The sequence below is a fragment of the Hypomesus nipponensis genome, chromosome 22 (genome assembly GCF_054491055.1).
Source record: "Hypomesus nipponensis isolate SF chromosome 22, ASM5449105v1, whole genome shotgun sequence".
Classification (NCBI taxonomy): Eukaryota; Metazoa; Chordata; class Actinopteri; order Osmeriformes; family Osmeridae; genus Hypomesus; species Hypomesus nipponensis.
The window spans coordinates 5,825,001-5,844,092 of record NC_140382.1 but is presented as its reverse complement, the minus strand read 5'-3'; the positions used below and the strand labels follow the sequence as shown (position 1 = coordinate 5,844,092).

At 49.6% G+C, this 19,092-nt stretch overlaps 2 protein-coding genes across 2 annotated transcripts in view; both read left to right on the top strand.

The window, feature by feature from the left end:
• Positions 1 to 4,891, top strand: part of LOC146236109 (neurogenic locus notch homolog protein 1-like) — a 28,950-nt gene extending 24,059 nt beyond the window's left edge. The window contains 8 exon segments of the mRNA XM_084687672.1: positions 45 to 190; positions 299 to 512; positions 625 to 709; positions 815 to 977; positions 1,110 to 1,408; positions 1,576 to 1,723; positions 1,887 to 1,984; positions 2,274 to 4,891. Coding sequence (XP_084543798.1) covers positions 45 to 190; positions 299 to 512; positions 625 to 709; positions 815 to 977; positions 1,110 to 1,408; positions 1,576 to 1,723; positions 1,887 to 1,984; positions 2,274 to 3,566 — 2,446 coding nt within the window. The 3' untranslated portion in view covers positions 3,567 to 4,891.
• A 969-nt stretch (positions 4,892 to 5,860) lies between these two features.
• Positions 5,861 to 19,092, top strand: part of LOC146236108 (calmodulin-regulated spectrin-associated protein 1-B-like) — a 22,735-nt gene continuing 9,503 nt past the window's right edge. Inside the window, 6 exon segments of the mRNA XM_084687656.1 lie at positions 5,861 to 6,220; positions 6,708 to 6,871; positions 13,824 to 14,086; positions 16,085 to 16,246; positions 16,418 to 16,498; positions 17,350 to 17,382. Of these exon segments, the coding sequence (XP_084543782.1) occupies positions 6,709 to 6,871; positions 13,824 to 14,086; positions 16,085 to 16,246; positions 16,418 to 16,498; positions 17,350 to 17,382 (702 nt within the window). The 5' untranslated portion in view covers positions 5,861 to 6,220; position 6,708.

Here is a 19,092-nt window from a genome sequence, read left to right as displayed (position 1 = left end):
GGCCCCGCCCCCTCCGCTCCTCCCCCTTCCTCTCCCCCTTCTAGGTCAGTGGTGTACCTGGAGATCGATAACCGCCAGTGCTACCAGCAGTCCCAGGAGTGCTTCCAGAGCGCCACCGATGTGGCAGCCTTCCTCGGGGCGCTTGCCTCCAGTGGGAATCTCAACGTCCCCTACATCGAGGCTGTCACCAGTGAGTGAACCCCCCTCCCCCTTCTTCCTTTCGCTCTGACGTGCGAAACATCTCCACCGTGCTCCCGCCACGGCCCCCCCGTAGTCTGACCTCTCCTCTCTCCTCCAGGTGTGAGACCCACCCCGCCCTCCACAGAGCTGTACCCCATGTACGTGGTGTTCCTGGGGCTGGCCGCGCTGGGCTTTGTCTGCCTGGGCGTGCTGGTGAGCAGGAAGAGGAGGAGGGAGCACGGCCAGCTGTGGTTCCCCGAGGGCTTCAAGGTGTCGGAGCCCAGCAAGAAGAAGCGCAGGGAGCCTGTCGGGGAGGATTCTGTGGGACTCAAGTAAGTAGCACGAAGCTGGATAACAGAACTGTGTTCTGTATGTGTGTGTGTGTGTGTGCGTGTCATGTATAACCTACGGTATCTAACCTTTTTCTCTATACGCGTCCTCCAGGCCTCTGAAGAACTCTGACATCAATCTGATGGACGATACGCACACAGAGTGGGGGGAGGAGGAGCCAGACTCCAGGCGCTTCAGGGTATGACATCATATTTAGGAGACGGCCGGCCGCTCTCCGTGATACTTCCTGCAGTTTGTTTTGGAGAAGAGTGTGTTTCTAAAGTGCCGTGTCGTCGTGTGTCAGTTTGAGGAGCAGGCCATGCTGGACCTGGACGACCACACCGACCACAGGAAGTGGACGCAGCAACATCTGGACGCGGCCGACCTGCGCATCCCCTCCATCGCCCCCACGCCGCCGCAGGGCGAGATCGAGAACGACTGCATGGACGTAAACGTCAGAGGACCTGGTGAGTACCCGCCGGATTGGTGGAGAGTTTTGAGGGTCACATGTTGCCTACTGTCTTCATGACTCGGCATGAATACAATACATGTACACCGTCCAAACATCTGGTCTCCCTCCCTCCCTCCCCCCACCTCAGACGGCTTCACCCCCCTCATGATCGCCTCGTGCAGCGGGGGAGGCCTGGAGACGGGGAACCTGGAGGAGGAGGAGGACCCGTCTGCCGAGATCATCTCCGACTTCATCTACCAGGGCGCCAACCTCCACAACCAGACGGACCGCACGGGCGAGACGGCCCTCCACCTGGCGGCGCGCTACGCCCGCTCCGACGCCGCCAAGCGCCTGCTGGAGTCCAGCGCCGACGCCAACGTCCAGGACAACATGGGCAGGACGCCGCTGCACGCGGCCGTGGCCGCCGACGCGCAGGGCGTGTTCCAGGTCCGTCCCTTCCCCTCCGGGCTCTTGTCACAGAGGGACATGTTGAATGAATGGAGAACTATGACATTCCTTATATAAGTGTATATTAGTCATCCCCAAAAAAGCGTACCAAAAATCATGGTGTTCTTACGTGATAACAAGGTTGTCCGTTCTACCGTTCTCTCCAGATTCTGATCCGGAATCGGGCCACCGACCTCGACGCGCGCATGCATGACGGCACCACCCCCCTGATCCTGGCTGCCCGTCTGGCCGTGGAGGGCATGGTGGAAGAGCTTATCAACTGCCACGCCGACGCCAACGCCATCGACGATGCCGGTACGTTCCCCTGGCTGCACTTCTTTGTCTTATCTGGCCTAACGCCGCACGCTGTGACTAAACTGTGGGTAGGCTAGGAATGTGGGTTATATCTATTAAATTCATCTTCTCTATCTCTTTCCCCTTCTCTTCCTCTCTCTCGCTTTTTTCCTTCTCTCTCCAGGCAAATCTGCCCTTCACTGGGCAGCAGCCGTGAACAATGTGGAGGCTGCCATGGTGCTGCTGAAGAACGGAGCCAACAAGGACATGCAGAACAACAAGGTAAACAATATGGCCGCACAGCCCAGTGACCGTCTGGGCACCATATGTAGGCCCAAAGGACGTTAAAAACGTATGGCTTTTACATTCTTTTGAGTTGTAAACTTGTGGCTTTGTACATTTTTATTGGGAACAAACATATGGCTTTCATAGAAGTTGTAAATATATGTTTTACATAGGGTTTCAGAGGGGTTATAAAATGACACCTTTTCACACTCATGTGGGTCACAGCAAATGTGTTTATGCCAGTGGTCTGACGGTATGTCTGCTTCCTGTGTGTGTGTCATCCCAGGAGGAGACTCCTCTGTTCCTGGCAGCCAGGGAGGGCAGCTACGAGACAGCCAAGGTCCTCCTGGAGCACTTTGCCAACCGTGAGATCACCGACCACCTGGACCAGCTGCCCCGGGACATCGCCCAGGAGCGCATGCACCATGACATCGTCCGTCTGCTGGACGAGTACAACCTGGTGAGGAGCCCGGGGCTCCACAGCGGGCCGCTCAGCGCCAACAGCCTGTCCCCGCCGCTCTGCTCGCCCAACGGGTACCTGGGCAGCCTCAAGCCCACGCCCTCGGGGAAGAAGGTCCGCAAGCCCGGCTCCGGGGGGAAAGGAGGGAAGGATGGAGGGAAGGAGATGAGGGTGAAGAAGAAGAAGTCGGTGGACGGAAAGGGGAACCTGCTGGACACCTCGTCCGTCCTGTCCCCCGTCGACTCCCTGGAGTCCCCTCACGGGTACCTCTCCGATGTGGCGTCCCCGCCGATGACATCCCCCTTCCACCAGTCCCCACCCATGTCCCTCAACCACCTGCAGGGCAATGGCGACGCCCACATGGGTCAGATGGGCATGGGCAAGGGTCAGCAGGACATGGGGCGCATGACCTTTGACCCCAACCCTCCACGTCTCTCCCACATGCCCGTTTCCAGCCCCAGCAGCCAGGGCACCATGAGTATGGTCATGGGCGGAGCTGGGGGCCACGGCGGCCAGTGTGATTGGGTGTCCAGGATGCAGCACGCTGGCATGGCCCAGCAGGGAGGGTTCAACCAAGGCCCACCCATGTCCCACGGAATGATGGGAAATCTCCATGGTGTCTCCACGGCGACCCTGTCCCAGATCATGGGCTACCAGAGCATGCAGACCAGCCATCTGGGCTCGTCCAACCACCTGATGCAGCAGCACCAGAACCAGATCCACTCCCGGCAGAACATCCAGCTCCAGCACCAGAATTCCAACTCCACTACGTCCGGCCAGAACCTCAGCCAGAGCTTCCTGAGTAGCGAGCTGAGCGGGTCCGACGGGTCAGGTCGCTCCATGCCCGTCCACACCATCATGCCCCAGGAGACCCAGATCCTGGGAACCCAGTTCCTCACCCCGCCATCCCAGCACAGCTACTCTGGCCCCATGGACAACACACCTAATCACCAGCTTCAGGTGCCCGACCACCCCTTTCTAACTCCCTCCCCTGGATCTCCTGACCAATGGTCCAGCTCATCTCCACATTCCAACATGTCTGATTGGTCAGAGGGCATCTCGAGCCCACCTACGAGTATCCACTCTCAGATGAACCTGATTCCAGACCAGTTCAAATAGACAAAACTCAGCCATACGGAAACAAACACATATGAACAGAACAATAAAAACACCTGTTCTTCCAAGACAAGATGGACAAGATCAATAGACCTGACTAAAGATTTTTCCTTTTTTTATTATCAATTTTTATACTAACGACAAGAACAGTTTTTATTAATTTTGTATTTATTTATGTACTTTTTTGACATGGAATATAAAGAAGATGCTTTTATATTTATGGTTTTTTGTTTTGTTTTGGAGAGGGAACAGGGGTGAGATTAGAGGGTAGGACAGGTGGTCAGGACTACGGTGTATGAACCACGGAAGCTCCTGATTGGTTAAAACACTGGCTATTTATTGGTGTCTTAAATTGCTCTCTTCACTAGATTTCCTTTTGCGCACCATTTTTTTCACTGTTTTAATTTGGGAGTGCATTTGTGATGTGATATTATGTTTTGTAAAAATAATTACTATGTTTTTCCTTTGGACTTAAATAGGATATTTGTCTTTTTTAAGTTTCAGTATTAATTAATTAGATTTTTAACCTTTGTCCTTTTTTTCCCAAATTGAAGCAGGTTTGTTACTTAACTACAAGTCCTTACGTCTTAACAAGCATGAGCTGATAGCGATCGAACCTGTGTCTTAAACCATGTTCTCACGAGGGTCTGTTTGTTTTGGTCTCTGTGGGGAAGATAACCAGTCCAGCGTGGAGCCACATAGATTTGGGACCAGGCTACCGATTACTCAATTAGATTTAAAAACACACTCTAACAGAATCTCTTAATATCTCCTTGGTGGACTGTCGGCTGAAAGCTTGTCCTTGAGCCTGACGGCCACACAGGGAGCACAGTTTGAGGACCTAAAAGGGACAGGGAACCTCATCCCATCTCTTCGCAGTGTCTTGATTACCTAGTATGACTGTAGTCTTTGGGCTAGGAAGATGTCCTATCTATCTTACACATGCTTTGTCTTACAGGACTGTATCTGTGTGTAGCTCTTGGGAAAACCAACTTGTCATGGGTGAATGAGATTCCCTGTTTTTGTTCTCCAAGTGGAGGACACTTTCTGTGTGTACAAGAAAAATTTAGTTCTTCAAAAGAAAGAAAGGGAGTTCTTCTTGTGTGTTGGACATAATATCCTGCTTTCTGTCAGGAGTGCTTAATTGGTGTCTTATGTCATGTTTTATAAACTAGACCAGAAATTGAAAAAACGATGTTTTTAAATATGTAATTCAGAGTTGATGTACATGCAAAGCTGTAGTTTGCGAACAAAAAGTATTTCCTGTTCAAATGAGTTGTACAAAAATATCCTCTTTGATTCAAATAAAGGGCACTGTTAAGCTTTCACTTACTGTTTTTTCCGTCTTTTGTCCAGTTTGTAGTCCTTTAGCGTCTCACAGTCTGTCAAGAGAACACAGGTGCATTTATTCAAATGTCTTCTTGTGCGGCCTGAAGCAGAACTGTGCTCTGCCGTAGGTGACGTTGCTGCAGTCTTCTTGCGGCCCTAGTGGAGGAAAAACGAAACTCCTGATTAACTTGAATCAATCTGAAAGCATAGAAAAATCTCGATTTCCGTTGCGATGCCAGACCAGCTACAACTGGATGATAAGTCTCCTTGTTTTTTCTACTGAAAAAGTATTGAATGACGGATTGATTAACTAAAAGGGCCAACCGTGACCACAGCACCTGTCAACATCATGTAGCTACAAAGAAATTAAGAATTGTTATGGCTTTTATTTATATTTTTTTACCGAATGTGTCAAAGAGAATTAAGTTACTTTGATAGCCTACATTTGTTTATTTTCATCTCCATGCATACAGGTATGCCTACATAATCAAACATATTATTTAAACATTAGCCTACACTTTACATTATTAAACACTAGATGGCAGGATTCACCCTTTATTTTGACTGCTTGTTAATTGACTGCACGTTGTCAAATTATAAAGTTACAGAGTATTAAGTGGTTAAATAACCAGGAAGTAATTTTCTAGTGTTCCGGTTTATATAAATTGATATTTGATATGATTCGTTTTTCTATTTGCATATTAGGCTATCCATAAGGTGAATTTCCTATAGATTAAAAAACGAGAGCCTATATATTGGCTGTATGGTTACTTAAAATATAAGATCAGGCTTGCAGGGTTACGACTACAGGCAAAAAGAGACAGGCTGACTGAATAAGTACCCCAAAGACTATTGAAAAGAACAATCAAGAAAACAACCGTTCACGTCCACAGTCTTGACGCAAGCGTATTGCGCCCTCAGCCGCTGTTGCTGGTGGTGTACAGTTGAAGTGATGAAAAAATCATAGACGTCCCCATAGAGACGAACGCACACAACGGGGCTGCCAAGAACACGAGATTTCCTTCATTCTGTTGCAATGGCATCAAATCAGACATTGTGTCCTGCAGAAAAATAACCGGACGTGCGAAAAAAATGTTTTTCATCATCTGACAGTTGCTAATTGTATTTTTTCTTGGATTAATGCCCGGATCTTCTCCCGTTGCAGTTGTCATGTAGCCAAAGGCCGCATTGGAGAGGGTTGTGTTGCTGGTTAGGGAGGAGTAAAGCAGGGCTCTGTGTTGCCGTTCAGCTACGGTGAAAACAATATATTTTTTTATTTGATCTTCTATCTTCCAAACCTGGATTGCGAATCTCATGCACATCTGAAGGTAATGTTTGATGAATAACTGTCAAACGATTGTATGTCTATAAAACCAATGTAACCATTCAATTAGCAAAGCAAACGCAGTCAGCTAGTGGTGCTGCCAGCTAGCTAGTAAGCTAGCGTTAGTTCATTCATGCCATGGGTCAGATATTCAGAGCTAGCTACCAGCTAGTTAACGAAACAGAAAAGTAATTTGCCAAAGTGGCTAATGAACACAGTACTTATTACTAGACTGTTATTATGAGATAAACCGAGGGACAATGTCTGTATGTAATAGATTTTAGCAGACAATGCATTTTGTTATTCTGGGAGGGTGGGCGTTTCATTCAAGCGCCCGTGCGATCTACGGTACCCTGGATTGATGATGTCATGCTCTAACTAGCTAGCACCTAATAGCGGGGTTGACGTTTAATCCACTCACATGTATTACAGTGTAGACCACGATTCTAGCTAGCTAACACATAGTCTAATGGTTGTTGTGTTTGACGCAGGATGGATGTGGACGTTTGTGCTGGTGGGGACAGCACCCGGAGGAAAGTGGATTCAGCAGGTGAAGGAGGCACTATGGAGATCGTACCGCTGGAGATGTACGACTCAGCAAGGGCGAAAATTGATGCGAATCTCCGTTGGCTGTTCGCCAAAGCTTACGGTATAGGTACGTTTTTTAATTTAATGCTGTGTTCAGCAGTTCGATAGGTTTGACTTCACTTCATCTTTATAGATGATGTGATGTTGTGCTTAAGAAAAAAAATGTATGCTATATGTTGGCTACATGTCTCTACACAATGATTGTTGCGTACACCATACACGGTTCTATAGCTGGTTAAATTGCACCACGGACCTGCTAATAGTTTGGGACCGTCTGGCATAAATGTCTCAAAATTGCTGATTCACCTTGTTTGTATCAGCCTGGTGTCTGGTCCTCAGAAGTGCATTGTCCCCACTTTCGAACCTGTGTCATTATTTTAAGACATGTTAGGGATGAACCAAATCCGCTATCGTTTACTGTCTAGAATCGGACGCCATATATGCATGGACTTGTGCGTTTGTGTGTGTGAGATACAGAGCATTACATCTCTCGAAAGCTCAAGAGCATCAGCACAGTCAAGACTGGTGAAATACCATGACTACACTGGAAAATGATTTGACCTACATATCTCTTTAATTCCTCTTCCATGGAGTGATCAGTGGGTTGGTGTGGCAGGGTGGGATAGGTCAGTCTACAGATTTAGTTGAGAATGCTGAGTCGGTCTGACAGCCAGTGAACAGGTCAACATCACATGTAGATGTGACATTCACTTCCTGAGTTCTGCTATATTCACTGTGGTGGTATAGTTACAGTGCCAGAGGTATAAAAAAAACAAAATGGTCTAATAATTTAATATTGTTCAATCCAAACAAGCGTTTTGGCTAAGGGACATGTTAGTAATGCTAGTTGTTCACACTTTTGTACACAAACACACACCAGAGACAGACACACACACTAATATACACAAATACACACATACAAACACAATGGCCTGTGTTTCGACGAGTCACAACAGAGAGGGTTATTCCTAGATCTTCTGCTATTGGATTAGAAAATGACAGGGATTACAGTGCAGCCATGCAGGGACTCTGAAATCAACCTGGACTATATTTTGCTGCCTGTCAGACTAATATTGATTCTCCAGCTGTTTCATAAACTTGGTCATCCTTTTCCAACTGATCTAACTGATGCTTTATCTAATGAACAACATGATTGTAATGACTTCATTGGATTCAGTATATTTATGTCTCTCTCCCCCTCTCTCTCTCTCTCTCTCTCTCCCTCCCTCTCTCTCTCTCTCTCTCCTCCCTCTCTCTCTCTCTCTCTCTCTCTCTCTCTCTCTCTCTCTCTCTCCCTCTCCCTCTCTCTCTCTCTCTCTCTCTTTCTCTCTCTCCCTCTCTCTCTCTCTCTCTCTCTCTCTCTCTCTCTCTCTCTCTCTCTCTCTCTCTCTCACGCACGCACTCTGTTTAGTTCAAAGGGCTTTATTGTCATGAAAACAACAATTGTTCATATTGCCAAAGCAATGGTAGAATTACAGAAATATTCATTGATATAAATCATGGCCTTATATATACTTATATTTCATACAGTCACATACAGAGACACACGGTAGTTAAACACATACGTGTAGCTACACCACGCAGGTGTACAACTTGTATTCATGTTATTATTATTCAAGTTGGTATATTATTAACATTGCCAAATAATTGCTAGAAAAAATACATAATTAAGTAAATATATATATATATATATATATATATATATACACACACACACATGTACATACACCTACACATATACACACGTATATACGCATACATATACACATACATACAGTACCACATTTTCCAAGTGTCCAAACTTTTGACTGGTAGTGGACACACATACACCACATCTGTCTGTCTCTCTGTCTCTCTCTCTCTGTCTCTCTCTCTGTCCCCCTTTGTTTCACACACATACACAACACGCCCTAACCGTCCTCCCTGATGCATGTCTACCTCAGGACTGGAAACTCCCTTTGATCCAAAACAAAACACACCCATTTGTTTCAATTGCTGGAACACTTAGGCTGTTGGTGTGTGGGTGTGTTGGGGACTGCACACAGACACATAATGGATTCCTCACAGTGCGATCAATACCCTCTGGGTTCCGACTCTCCTCTCCTAACCCTCTGTCCTGGGCTGTTCTGGGGATTGTGGGAGGGTCCGATTAAGCCAAAGAGTAAACTAGGACACGGAGGTAACTGTTTGTGTGTGGTCTTCTCAACCAGTTACGACCAGAATCCTCACTCTCGACTCTGCTCGTGTTCAGGTTTGGGCGGAGGCACGCTCACAACCTTTATTACGCTTCTCCACAAAAAGGCCACATCTTTGATCTGTTTCTGCCCTTACAGGAACATTGCTTTGTTGTGTTCATTGGAGCTGGGGTGTGGTGGTCTGTCATCATCATCATCATCATCACACTGAATGAGCTCCGTAGCCTTTGTGATCCACCTGACCCACTTCTACACAGCATTTCCTCCCAGAGGAAATGATAAGTTCACCATGACAACAGGTAGTGATCTAGACTTGAGTCTTGGGGATGGTGACACCACTACTGGTCAAAGCCCAGAAGGGGCTGTCTCTGGAACTATCTCTGGCATTTAGGTTCATCATGCTGCTGTCCTGCTGTACGATGTGTGTGAATGCTGGTGTATTCCTCTCTGTTCTGTCGCGTGTGTGTGCGTGTCACTTAGGAAAACAGTGTGTGAGAGGTCAGCTGGTCCACCCCGATAAGTCCGGTCAGTCATTTTCTCTGACTCAGACATTGGTGTGACAGACACTCCTGAATGAGTGAGATAGGGACAGAGAGAGAGAGATGCAGAGAAAGATGGAGAGAGACCGTCGGAGCCAGGGTGGGGTTAGTCCTGTCACATCTTCCACATTAACCCACATGGGACTGATACAGCAGCCAGGGCAGTGGAACACAGCACAGCCTAGCCTACATTCTCCCTCCAAGACCCTCCCCCTCCAACTTCTCTTCACCAAATCGGTCTCACAGGCAGCCAGTCGATCCAGACTCACTGAACTGCCTGGCTTCGTCAGTTCCTGCGCTTCTGACAGCCTAGCATCCGCGGTGACACCAGCGTGCGAACGTGCTTCAGTGAAGACCCCCGAGGTGAGGGGGGTGTGAAGACGGGAGGTGTCTCTCCTCACCCGTCTCGCCGCCTGTGAACGTGTCCTCGCCCAACCGCCACATCTGGAGGTGAGACGGCCCAGACGTTCCTCACTGTAATTCGGAACCCTCGCGCGCGTCTCGAAAGCCTCGCGACGCCTCGACTGCCGACGCGCCGAGTCTGGAAGAGCCTAGACCGAAACGGGGACACGGAGCGTCGGGTCATGTCACCTCATCCGTCATTAGAACCCGTCGTGTCCCACAGCGCCTCACTGTTGTACATGTTCAGAGTGAACGCCTTTCAACGCGACGCGGGGAAGGCTTTCTCCTCGCTTGTCGGAGAGGCAAACGGTCCGCTCTGCGAGAGTCGATTTGGCGTAAGAGGGACAGCGGCCTGCTCTAGAGAGAAAGAGCCGAGGATATAGTTCTCTGAGAGAGACAGGAGGGGGGAGCAGAGAAAGGCAATGAGCAGAGAAGACTGCTCTATGAGAGAGAGCAGGGAAGAGTGTTTTGAGAGAGAGAGCGCTGAGGTCAGAGAAGTCAAACCCATCTTAACGGATTAGACTACACCTGTAAAAGGGAAATGGGATAATGTGGTCAGGTTTGTTGACTACACAGAGACCTCTCCAGTCACAACTCCCAGTAGACCGACTAGAAATACCTATCCTGAGTCGGTTCAGGAAGAACCACAGTCTTGACGCAAGCGTATTGCGCCCTCAGCCGCTGTTGCTGGTGGTGTACAGTCGGTGAAGTTTTGATCTTTAATGGAAATGTGCTCATTGTTTGTCTGATTAAGATCAATGAATCAATCTGAGTCGTTTTTTTTAGAATTTGCCCGTCCATCCTCTTGTGTTCTGGTCTTGTCAACACATCAACAGTAAAGGTGTTCGGAAGGGAGCCTTCTCCCTCCTCCCCTGCCCCCTCCCTCCTCCCCCGCACCCTCCTGTCTCCTTCCTTCGTGCCTACTCTCTTCCCAGCCTGCCTGCTTCAGTCAGGTGGATCTCTGCTAGCTGACCATGCGTTTGGAAGGAGAGAGGGAGAGGACTGCTGGAACAAAGACTTTTCTCAGGCTTTGCTCGATTACACACACACACGCACACACACACACACACACAAAGCATGTTGGGATTGAGCTATTGCAGAGATCAGGTGGATAGTAAGCGTCAAGGGAGTATTAGCCACCATGATTAGAGAGTGAATCCCACCTGCCACACCACACACACACCAAACCTTTTCCCTTGGGCCCAGTCCTGTGTGTGTGTGTGTGTGTGTGTGTGTGTGTGTGTGTGTGTGTGTGTGAGAGAGAGTATGACCCACCCCCACCCGAGGTCTCCCTTCCTACCAGTCTCACCATCCTAGGATCAACTGCCACTGCTCATCAGTGTTTCCCGGGCAACCAGGGTGAGGGGGGTGGGGGAGTGGAGGACAGAAGGGAAGGGGGTGGGGCAGGAGAAGAAAGGGACAGTGGAGGGGAAGGGAGTAAGAGGAGGGGGGTGAGTGGACAGTATCGCACAGGGAGTAGCCACATGCTAGAAAGGATGAGAGAGACAGAGAGAGACAGAGAGAGAGACAGAGAGAGAGACAGAGAGAGAGACAGAGAGAGAGACAGAGAGAGAGACAGAGAGAGAGACAGAGAGAGAGACAGAGAGAGAGACAGACAGAGAGAGAGACAGACAGAGAGAGAGACAGAGAGAGACAGAGAGAGAGACAGAGAGAGAGACAGAGAGAGAGACAGAGAGAGAGACAGAGAGAGACAGAGAGAGAGACAGAGAGAGAGACAGAGAGAGAGACAGAGAGAGAGACAGAGAGAGAGACAGAGAGAGAGACAGAGAGAGAGACAGAGAGAGAGAGAGACAGAGAGAGATAGAGAGAGACAGAGAGAGACAGAGAGAGACAGAGAGAGACAGAGAGAGAGACAGAGAGAGAGAGACAGAGAGAGAGACAGAGAGAGAGACAGAGAGAGAGACAGAGAGAGAGACAGAGAGAGAGACAGAGAGAGACAGAGAGAGAGAGAGACAGAGAGAGACAGAGAGAGACAGAGAGAGAGACAGAGAGAGAGACAGAGAGAGAGACAGAGAGAGAGACAGAGAGAGAGACAGAGAGAGAGACAGAGAGAGAGACAGAGACTGTGTGTGGGCAGGATGAGAGGAGATAGTGTGGCAGGGGAGACTGTGTGGGTGTGGCAGGATGAGTGGGCATGTATCAGTGGGCAGTCAGCCGTGGTGTTAATCTAACTCTCCCAGGACCGTGGGTGTTGTTTCCTCCTGCTTTTGTAATAGTCTCTCCATCATTGTTGGTCAATGATGCTGCCATGCCAGTAAGATGGACACTATTATTTCTTCAGCGTGGTCAGTGTGTGTGTGTGTAGCAGTATGACTGGGGATCACCATTAGCTCTCTGTTGTGGCTTGTTTGGACACACACACACACACACACACACACAGGTAACTCGGTCTCGTCCTGTAGAGTCGGGTGATGATGACGTCCCAAGCCATAGCTAAAGCAAGGTATCTAAGCGTTGTCAGGGCTTAGGGCTGGATTAGCCCCCGGGGGGGGGGAGGGGGGGGGGTATAATTAGAACTCTAGAACGCTGGGGGGGGGGGGGGGGTAAAAATAACTACTCCAGCTCAGCCAGGCTAGGACAGCACATAGCTAGTCTAGAACCTCACTGACGAAGCCAACTCTCTCCCCCACACTCCTGGTAGACGTGTCTTCTCTGGCGCTCAGTCTGCAGCCTGACGTGCATCTCGGGTCCCTCCCCCGCAGATCTCCAGTCCACTGATGGCCCTCTCAGCCGGCCTAAGCTGCTGCCCGCCTCCCTCTCTCTGTGGAGCTGCTTACGTGACATAACAGGCCAGCTCCCTGCCAGACATGTGTCGGAGCACGCTCCCGAGAGAGGCTTGATGTGTCCGTTTGGGGCCCGAGGTCGAGGGGACCGGGCCGGCCAAGGTCTCCCTGATGGGGCCGTGTACGTGGTAGTGGTTGACCGGGAAGGGGAAAGTCACCCTTGTGCTTCAGACATCCGGGTCGTTGGGCCATAGTTTGAAAGTATGCCAATCTTTATCTGACGACACAACCTTGTTGTGCGTTCAGCTTTTGGAGCCGTTCAGTGTGTTGTCGTCGTCGGAGCGTAGTAACCGAGGGGGTGTGCACGCACACATTCTGCTGTGTCATCTGAGAGCTTTGCCCTTTTGAAGGTATCGGTTCCCTTGCGGAGTGATGGAGGCTAGGGGAGAGAGACCTGCCGAGAGAGCCAGGTGCATTCTCTCTCTCTCGCTCTCGCTCTCTCTACAGGCATCCATCAATCCAAGTGTGGAGCCGTCCTGCCCGTCCAGCTCAGACTAACCCTAGCCCGGTCAGCACAGCTCAGCTTAGCCCAGACCAGCCTATCTCAGCTTAACCCATCCCAGGCCAGGCCAGCCTAGCTCATGCAGCATAGCTCAGCAGAATCAGCCCATCGGTGCCTGTGTGATGAGCTCGACTGCTGTGTGTTCACTTAGCCGGCAGACACAGAGCAATCAGGACTGAGCCCAGACAGGAAGGACAGAACAGCACTTCCTGCTCAGTGAGGCAGGACGCAACACTCCCTAAATCCATACATAGGGAGCCTGTACATTTGGCTGTTATTGTTAAGGGCATGGTACCATATTAACATTCGGGTTCACTTTCAATCGGGTATCAAAATAGAGGCACTGTGAGGACTGTTAGCCTGAAACACTAGAACGCCAGTAAAATGGACGATATCCATTAGAGACCTTCCCCTCACGCTCCCTTTTCTGCCCCCCCTCTTCTCTAGACCCCTAACGCCCCTCCTTTCCTTCACTCCCCCTTTAACCTCCCCACTGCAACATGCCGGTCATCCCCAGTCTCCCACTCACCGCAAACACAGGTGTCAGCATCCTTCTCTCTCCACCCCCCCCCCATAGACCACGTCCCCCAGGACCTCCGGGACCCCTTCTACACGGACCAGTACGACCAGGAGCACATCAAGCCCCCGGTGATCCGCCTGCTCCTCTCCGGGGAGCTGTACTGCCGGGTGTGCGGCCTGGTCCTGAAGGGCGAGCAGGCGGCCACGCTGCACACGCACCAGTCGGTCATCCAGGCGCTGGCCAGGAAGGGCATCTATGTCCTGGAGAGCGACAACACGCCCGTCTCCAACGCCGACCTCGGCTCCGCCCCCATCAAGATGGTGAGTTGGATGGGGAGGCGGAGCTGGCTGGGTGTGTGTGTGTGTGTGTGCAGGGTTGGGGTAAGGGTGTCGGTGTGTGCTGATGTATTGTAAGTGTGTGGTCCGTGTTGTGTGTGTGTGTGTTTGGCCTTTCCTTTGTAATAAGATTTACTTCACCATTCCTCAGGGCATGGCGACTGTATTCCTGCCTGCTAGCCTGGGGGTGTTAGCTATCTGCTGTAAATCTGCCCCTAGCTACAGTAGCAGCATTGTTACTCCTGACACACACACACTCACACACACACACACAGGAGGACCATCTGCTTCAGTCTCACTTCCTGCGGGGACTGTGTGTACAACGGCCAAAGTAGCAGGTCACACACCAGCACTGTGCTGGCATAATAACACGCCACCTGCATGTGTGTGTGTGTGTGTGTGTTAAAACTTCTATGTTGATATATTATTGGTTGATAACACACTTTATTGCATGCAATAAAACCACAGAACATGTGTGGTTGTTGTTTGGTGTGAATTTGAGATGCATCTTACAGCTCAGAGGAGCCATACCCCCCAAAAATCCCCTTCATACAAAACCCAGGAGACACGGAAAGAAGTTAAAACGTAGGTTCTGGAATTTGACTCTGGACTCGAAGCAGTCCGGCTGAAAAGCATGCTGTTTGGATATGTGGCTGTCATGAGAGGGCATATAAAAAGGGTTATACAATGGACATTTAATAGGATTGGGATTTGATGTGGTGCTGGTGCGAAGTGGAGATCAGTCCGGCCTGGTTCGCCTTGAGCTCAGATGATCATATTATGAAGTATTTGGTTGTGAGTTGCAAAGAGCAGCGCCCCTCCTCTCCCTCCCTCCCTCTCTCTATTCCTCTCTCAGAGCAGATCAATGGTTGGCGCCGTGTGTGTGTGTGTGTGTGTGTGTGGGTCTGGAGACACACACTGTGCAGTCTGTGTGTGTTTCTCGATCCTGCCCAGATCGATGTTGTCCTTGATGTGTCCAGTCTGTTCCTGGCCCAGCAGAACTCAGCTCACCCAGTAGAACTGGACCTTGGTCAGACCACATCGACTACACCGCTGCCTAATTAGAGCATCTGATGGAAAAAAAAACAATATCACCCTGTCACAAACATCCAGTTATTGACTTTCCATCCTCGGTGTGTGTGTGTGTGTGTGTCATGTTGGATTAGTTTGAAAGTTTAATTGAACGTCATCGCAACATTTAGTTCAGTTCAGGCAGAGTGCAGCAGGTGCCACTCCCTCCAGGACACACAGCTGCCCACATACCACACCATCCTGACACATACACTTCCATACTCCCTACACTGGACACAGGCCCTCTCACCTACAGGTAGGACTACCTAAACACTACCTGGAGACACACACAATGCACCTGCAACATTTTTTTGATCATATTTAGGCTAACCTTTTATTAACCAGAAAGGGCTCATTGAGATGGAAAATCTCTGTCTTCAAAAGCTTCCTGGCAGCACCAAGTAATTATGCTAACATATTTTAAAAATATTTTTATATCGGACTATCAGATTTTGAAATATATTTTGAAACACCAAATATTTGTATCGGTATCGGCCTTACAAATCCTTTATCGGTCGGCCTCTATTTACCACATGAAATGTCCATGTGTGTACACACACACACATAGAAACACTGAGAACTCTAAGATCAAGAGTTCTTGGCCAAGGTCAGTTTCCTTCTGTGAAGCAACAACAACCGCAGCAGATCTCTTTATCCCAGCAGGGGACAGGTGCACACGCACCTCCCAGGCCCACGTTACATGGACTGATCCCAGATCCAGCCTCACGTTTATCTTGAAGACTGTTCTAGAAGAATGCACATTGGCTGCAGAAGATGTACAGACACACATTGGTCATTATTCAGAGTAGTGCAGTGGAAACAGATAAAGAACACTTTGTAGAAAAGAAAACAGATTGATTTAGAACCTGCCTTTGTGTGTGCACACTCATGTGTGTGTGTGTGTGTGTGCAGAGCGCCCACATCCCCCTCATAGACGCCCTGATGATGGCGTACACGGTGGAGATGATCAGCATCGAGAGGGTGGTGACCAGCGTCAAACGCTTCTCCACCTTCAGCGCCTCCAAGGAGCTGCCCTTTGACCTTGAGGACGCCATGGTCTTCTGGATCAACAAGGTGTGTGTGTGTGTCTGCTTGCATGCCTGTTTGGATATGTGTTGAATTGTAGGCGTGTATGTTTTTCTGTGTGTGTGTGTGTGTGTGTGTGTGTGTATGTTTCTGTGCTTTGACCTGTGTGTGTGTGTGGCGTGTGTCTGCCCCTGTGTGCTGACACGCCTGCATCTCCAGGTGAACATGAAGATGAGGGAGATCACAGACAAGGAGATGAAGATGAAGCAGCACCTTCTGGACTCTCCGAGCCACCAAAAGGTACCTGTCTGCCCTCCTAGTCCTCTCTCTCTCTCTCTCTCTCTCTCTCTCTCTCTCTATCTCTGTCTCTCTCTCTCTGTCATCTTTCTACCTCTCCATCCCTACATCTTTATTTTTCTCTGAAGTTTCCTAGCCAGCAAGGTGATACCCGAGTATTTATCTGAATTTCTCATTGCTGCACTTTCTCTATCTCGCTCTCTCTCTCTTCCGTCCTCTTGACTTGTGCTTGCTCTCTCTATAGCTCTCTCGCACACCCTCTGTTCTCCTCCCTCTTCCTCTGCATGGGTTGACGTACCTGCCCTCCCAGACCGACATCGTCATTAGCATATGCATGACGGCCCGTATCTCCCGCCGGTTCTTGGCTTTTTCTAGACTGCCTCCTCCTAGACACGGAATAATCTGTCCAAGGCCTCGCTTCCATTCTCCACAAACGCACCCTTTCCTGCTCCCTCCCATACCCGGGGGACTCCCTGCTGCAACGCCACTGGATGTGTGGAAGCCTGTGCTTCTCCACACAGCTGACACCGTCCTCGGGATGCCCGGAATGGGGGATGGAAGAAAGGTGTGATTTGGGAGAATCCGAACGTGGCCCCTTGGAAGTGGACGGTCCTCGAGTCTGGTGACCAGTCTCTGTGCGGGAGGAGCCGTGGCCCGGCGCTTGGTTTTGTCTAACCCCTCTCTCGACTGCTCCGCGATCAGATCTCCCTCCTTTGGTCCTAACAGTGGAGAAGGAGGGGGTGCGGGATCTGATGTGACCTTTGACCTCTGACCTGTCTGCTGCTCTTCCTGTTTGTGTCTCCTCCTCTACCTCCCCTTAAACCACTCCCCCTCTCTACTGCCCTCCTGGATAGTCTCCCTCCAAATGGTATTGGAAGCTTGTACCTGTAAGTGCAACACGTAGCTCATCGTGTGTGTGTGCGTGTGTGTGAAGGACTGCAGCCCTCACTATATGAGTTGTGCTTGCTCCGGTTTAGGGCAGGAGTGCTGAGGGGGAGGGGGGGGGGGGGCTCCTCGACACAGTCACACAGTGCCCCCTGGTGGGGATAAACAGGAACTGCACATAGACACCAGCACACTCGCTTTCGCATGGGCCCCTGCTCCATCCCCGACTCATTGCTCATTGGGCCCCGTCGAAACGGCGAGCTTCACCTCACTGCGTCTGTGTGGAACTATCTCTGTGTGCGTCCGTCCGTCCGACAGACGGATGTTTCCGACTTCCTGACCCATAATGGCTGCCTTTGTTTCACCCCACTCACTGTCTCCATGAAGCAGCTTGTGTGTGAGCCGTGTCCCCGTGGGCTGAGGTCCATAACATGCTCCACTCATCATCCGTGATCCATCACTCATCCCCCTCCTCCCCCTCCTCCCCCTTTCTTTCCCTCCCAGCCTGATATCATGCATGCGCTGGCCCATTGCTTGTTGGAGCCAGTGGAGTTCTCTCGCGTGGTAAATACCCCTCACTAACACACACACACACTAACACACACACACTAATACACACACACTAACACACACACATTTACATTTAGCAGACGCTCTTATCCAGAGCGACTTACAGTAAGTACAGGGACATTCCCCCGAGGCAAGTAGGGTGAAGTGCCATGCCCAAGGACACAACGCATTTGGCACAGCTGGGAATTGAACTGGTAAACTTCAGATTACTATCCCAATTCCCTAACCGCTCAGCCACCTGACTCCACACACTAACACACACACTAACACACACACTAACACACACACACGTGTTCCTCTCACCCTCACCTAACAACATCTGGGTCAAACACCTGGACCAAATAGGACTGCCGAAGTAAAGAAAACACTTGTGTTTTCAAAAGCAAATCACTTGAAATTGGATAAATGCTACGTGCCCCGTCTGTCCATGGCTTTCCCTGAATATATGTCATAAGTATATTCTTAAGGGTCTAGGAAACCACACTAGTAGTGATTGTTACCATATAATGTCAATTTAAATATTCCGATATTATTTCAACATGTCTTCGTTTTGTTTGAATCTGGCAATATTATTAAAATACTGAATCTTTTTATTCTATTGTGTTATAGCTACAATTTAGAATGTGTTAGCGGTTAGCCACATCTGCCTCAGCCATATGCCAGCATCCTGTCTGCCCCAGCTGTGCTTTACATCCTCACAAGGATTTCCTTGTCATAACTGATTAGCTTGCAAAACACATGAATAAAGCAGACAATAAATACACAGCCGAATGAGTATTCTCACTTCTCTGTTAAGTATTTTGCACAAACAGTGCGGATGTATTTTGCGGTCTGGCAGTAGCAGTCCTCGATTCCTACCGGTCCCAGTGCTAACCCCCCTCCATATGTCCTCCATATCCACCAGTCACCACCACCTCCAGGCTCATCCGTCACACTACTGTAGACGTGTGGGAAAGTTCCAGTCGTGAATGTTACCCTGGAGAGTATCAGTGTCTCTGACTACTGTATCAGTAGCTTATACTGTTTCACTGACACCTAACTGTTGTTGTTGATAATGATGATGCGTGTAGCTGTTAGTGGTGGTGCTGTTATGACCCTGTTGGCAGTCTTCCTGTCAGTGACTCAGCAGTAGTCAGTCTGAT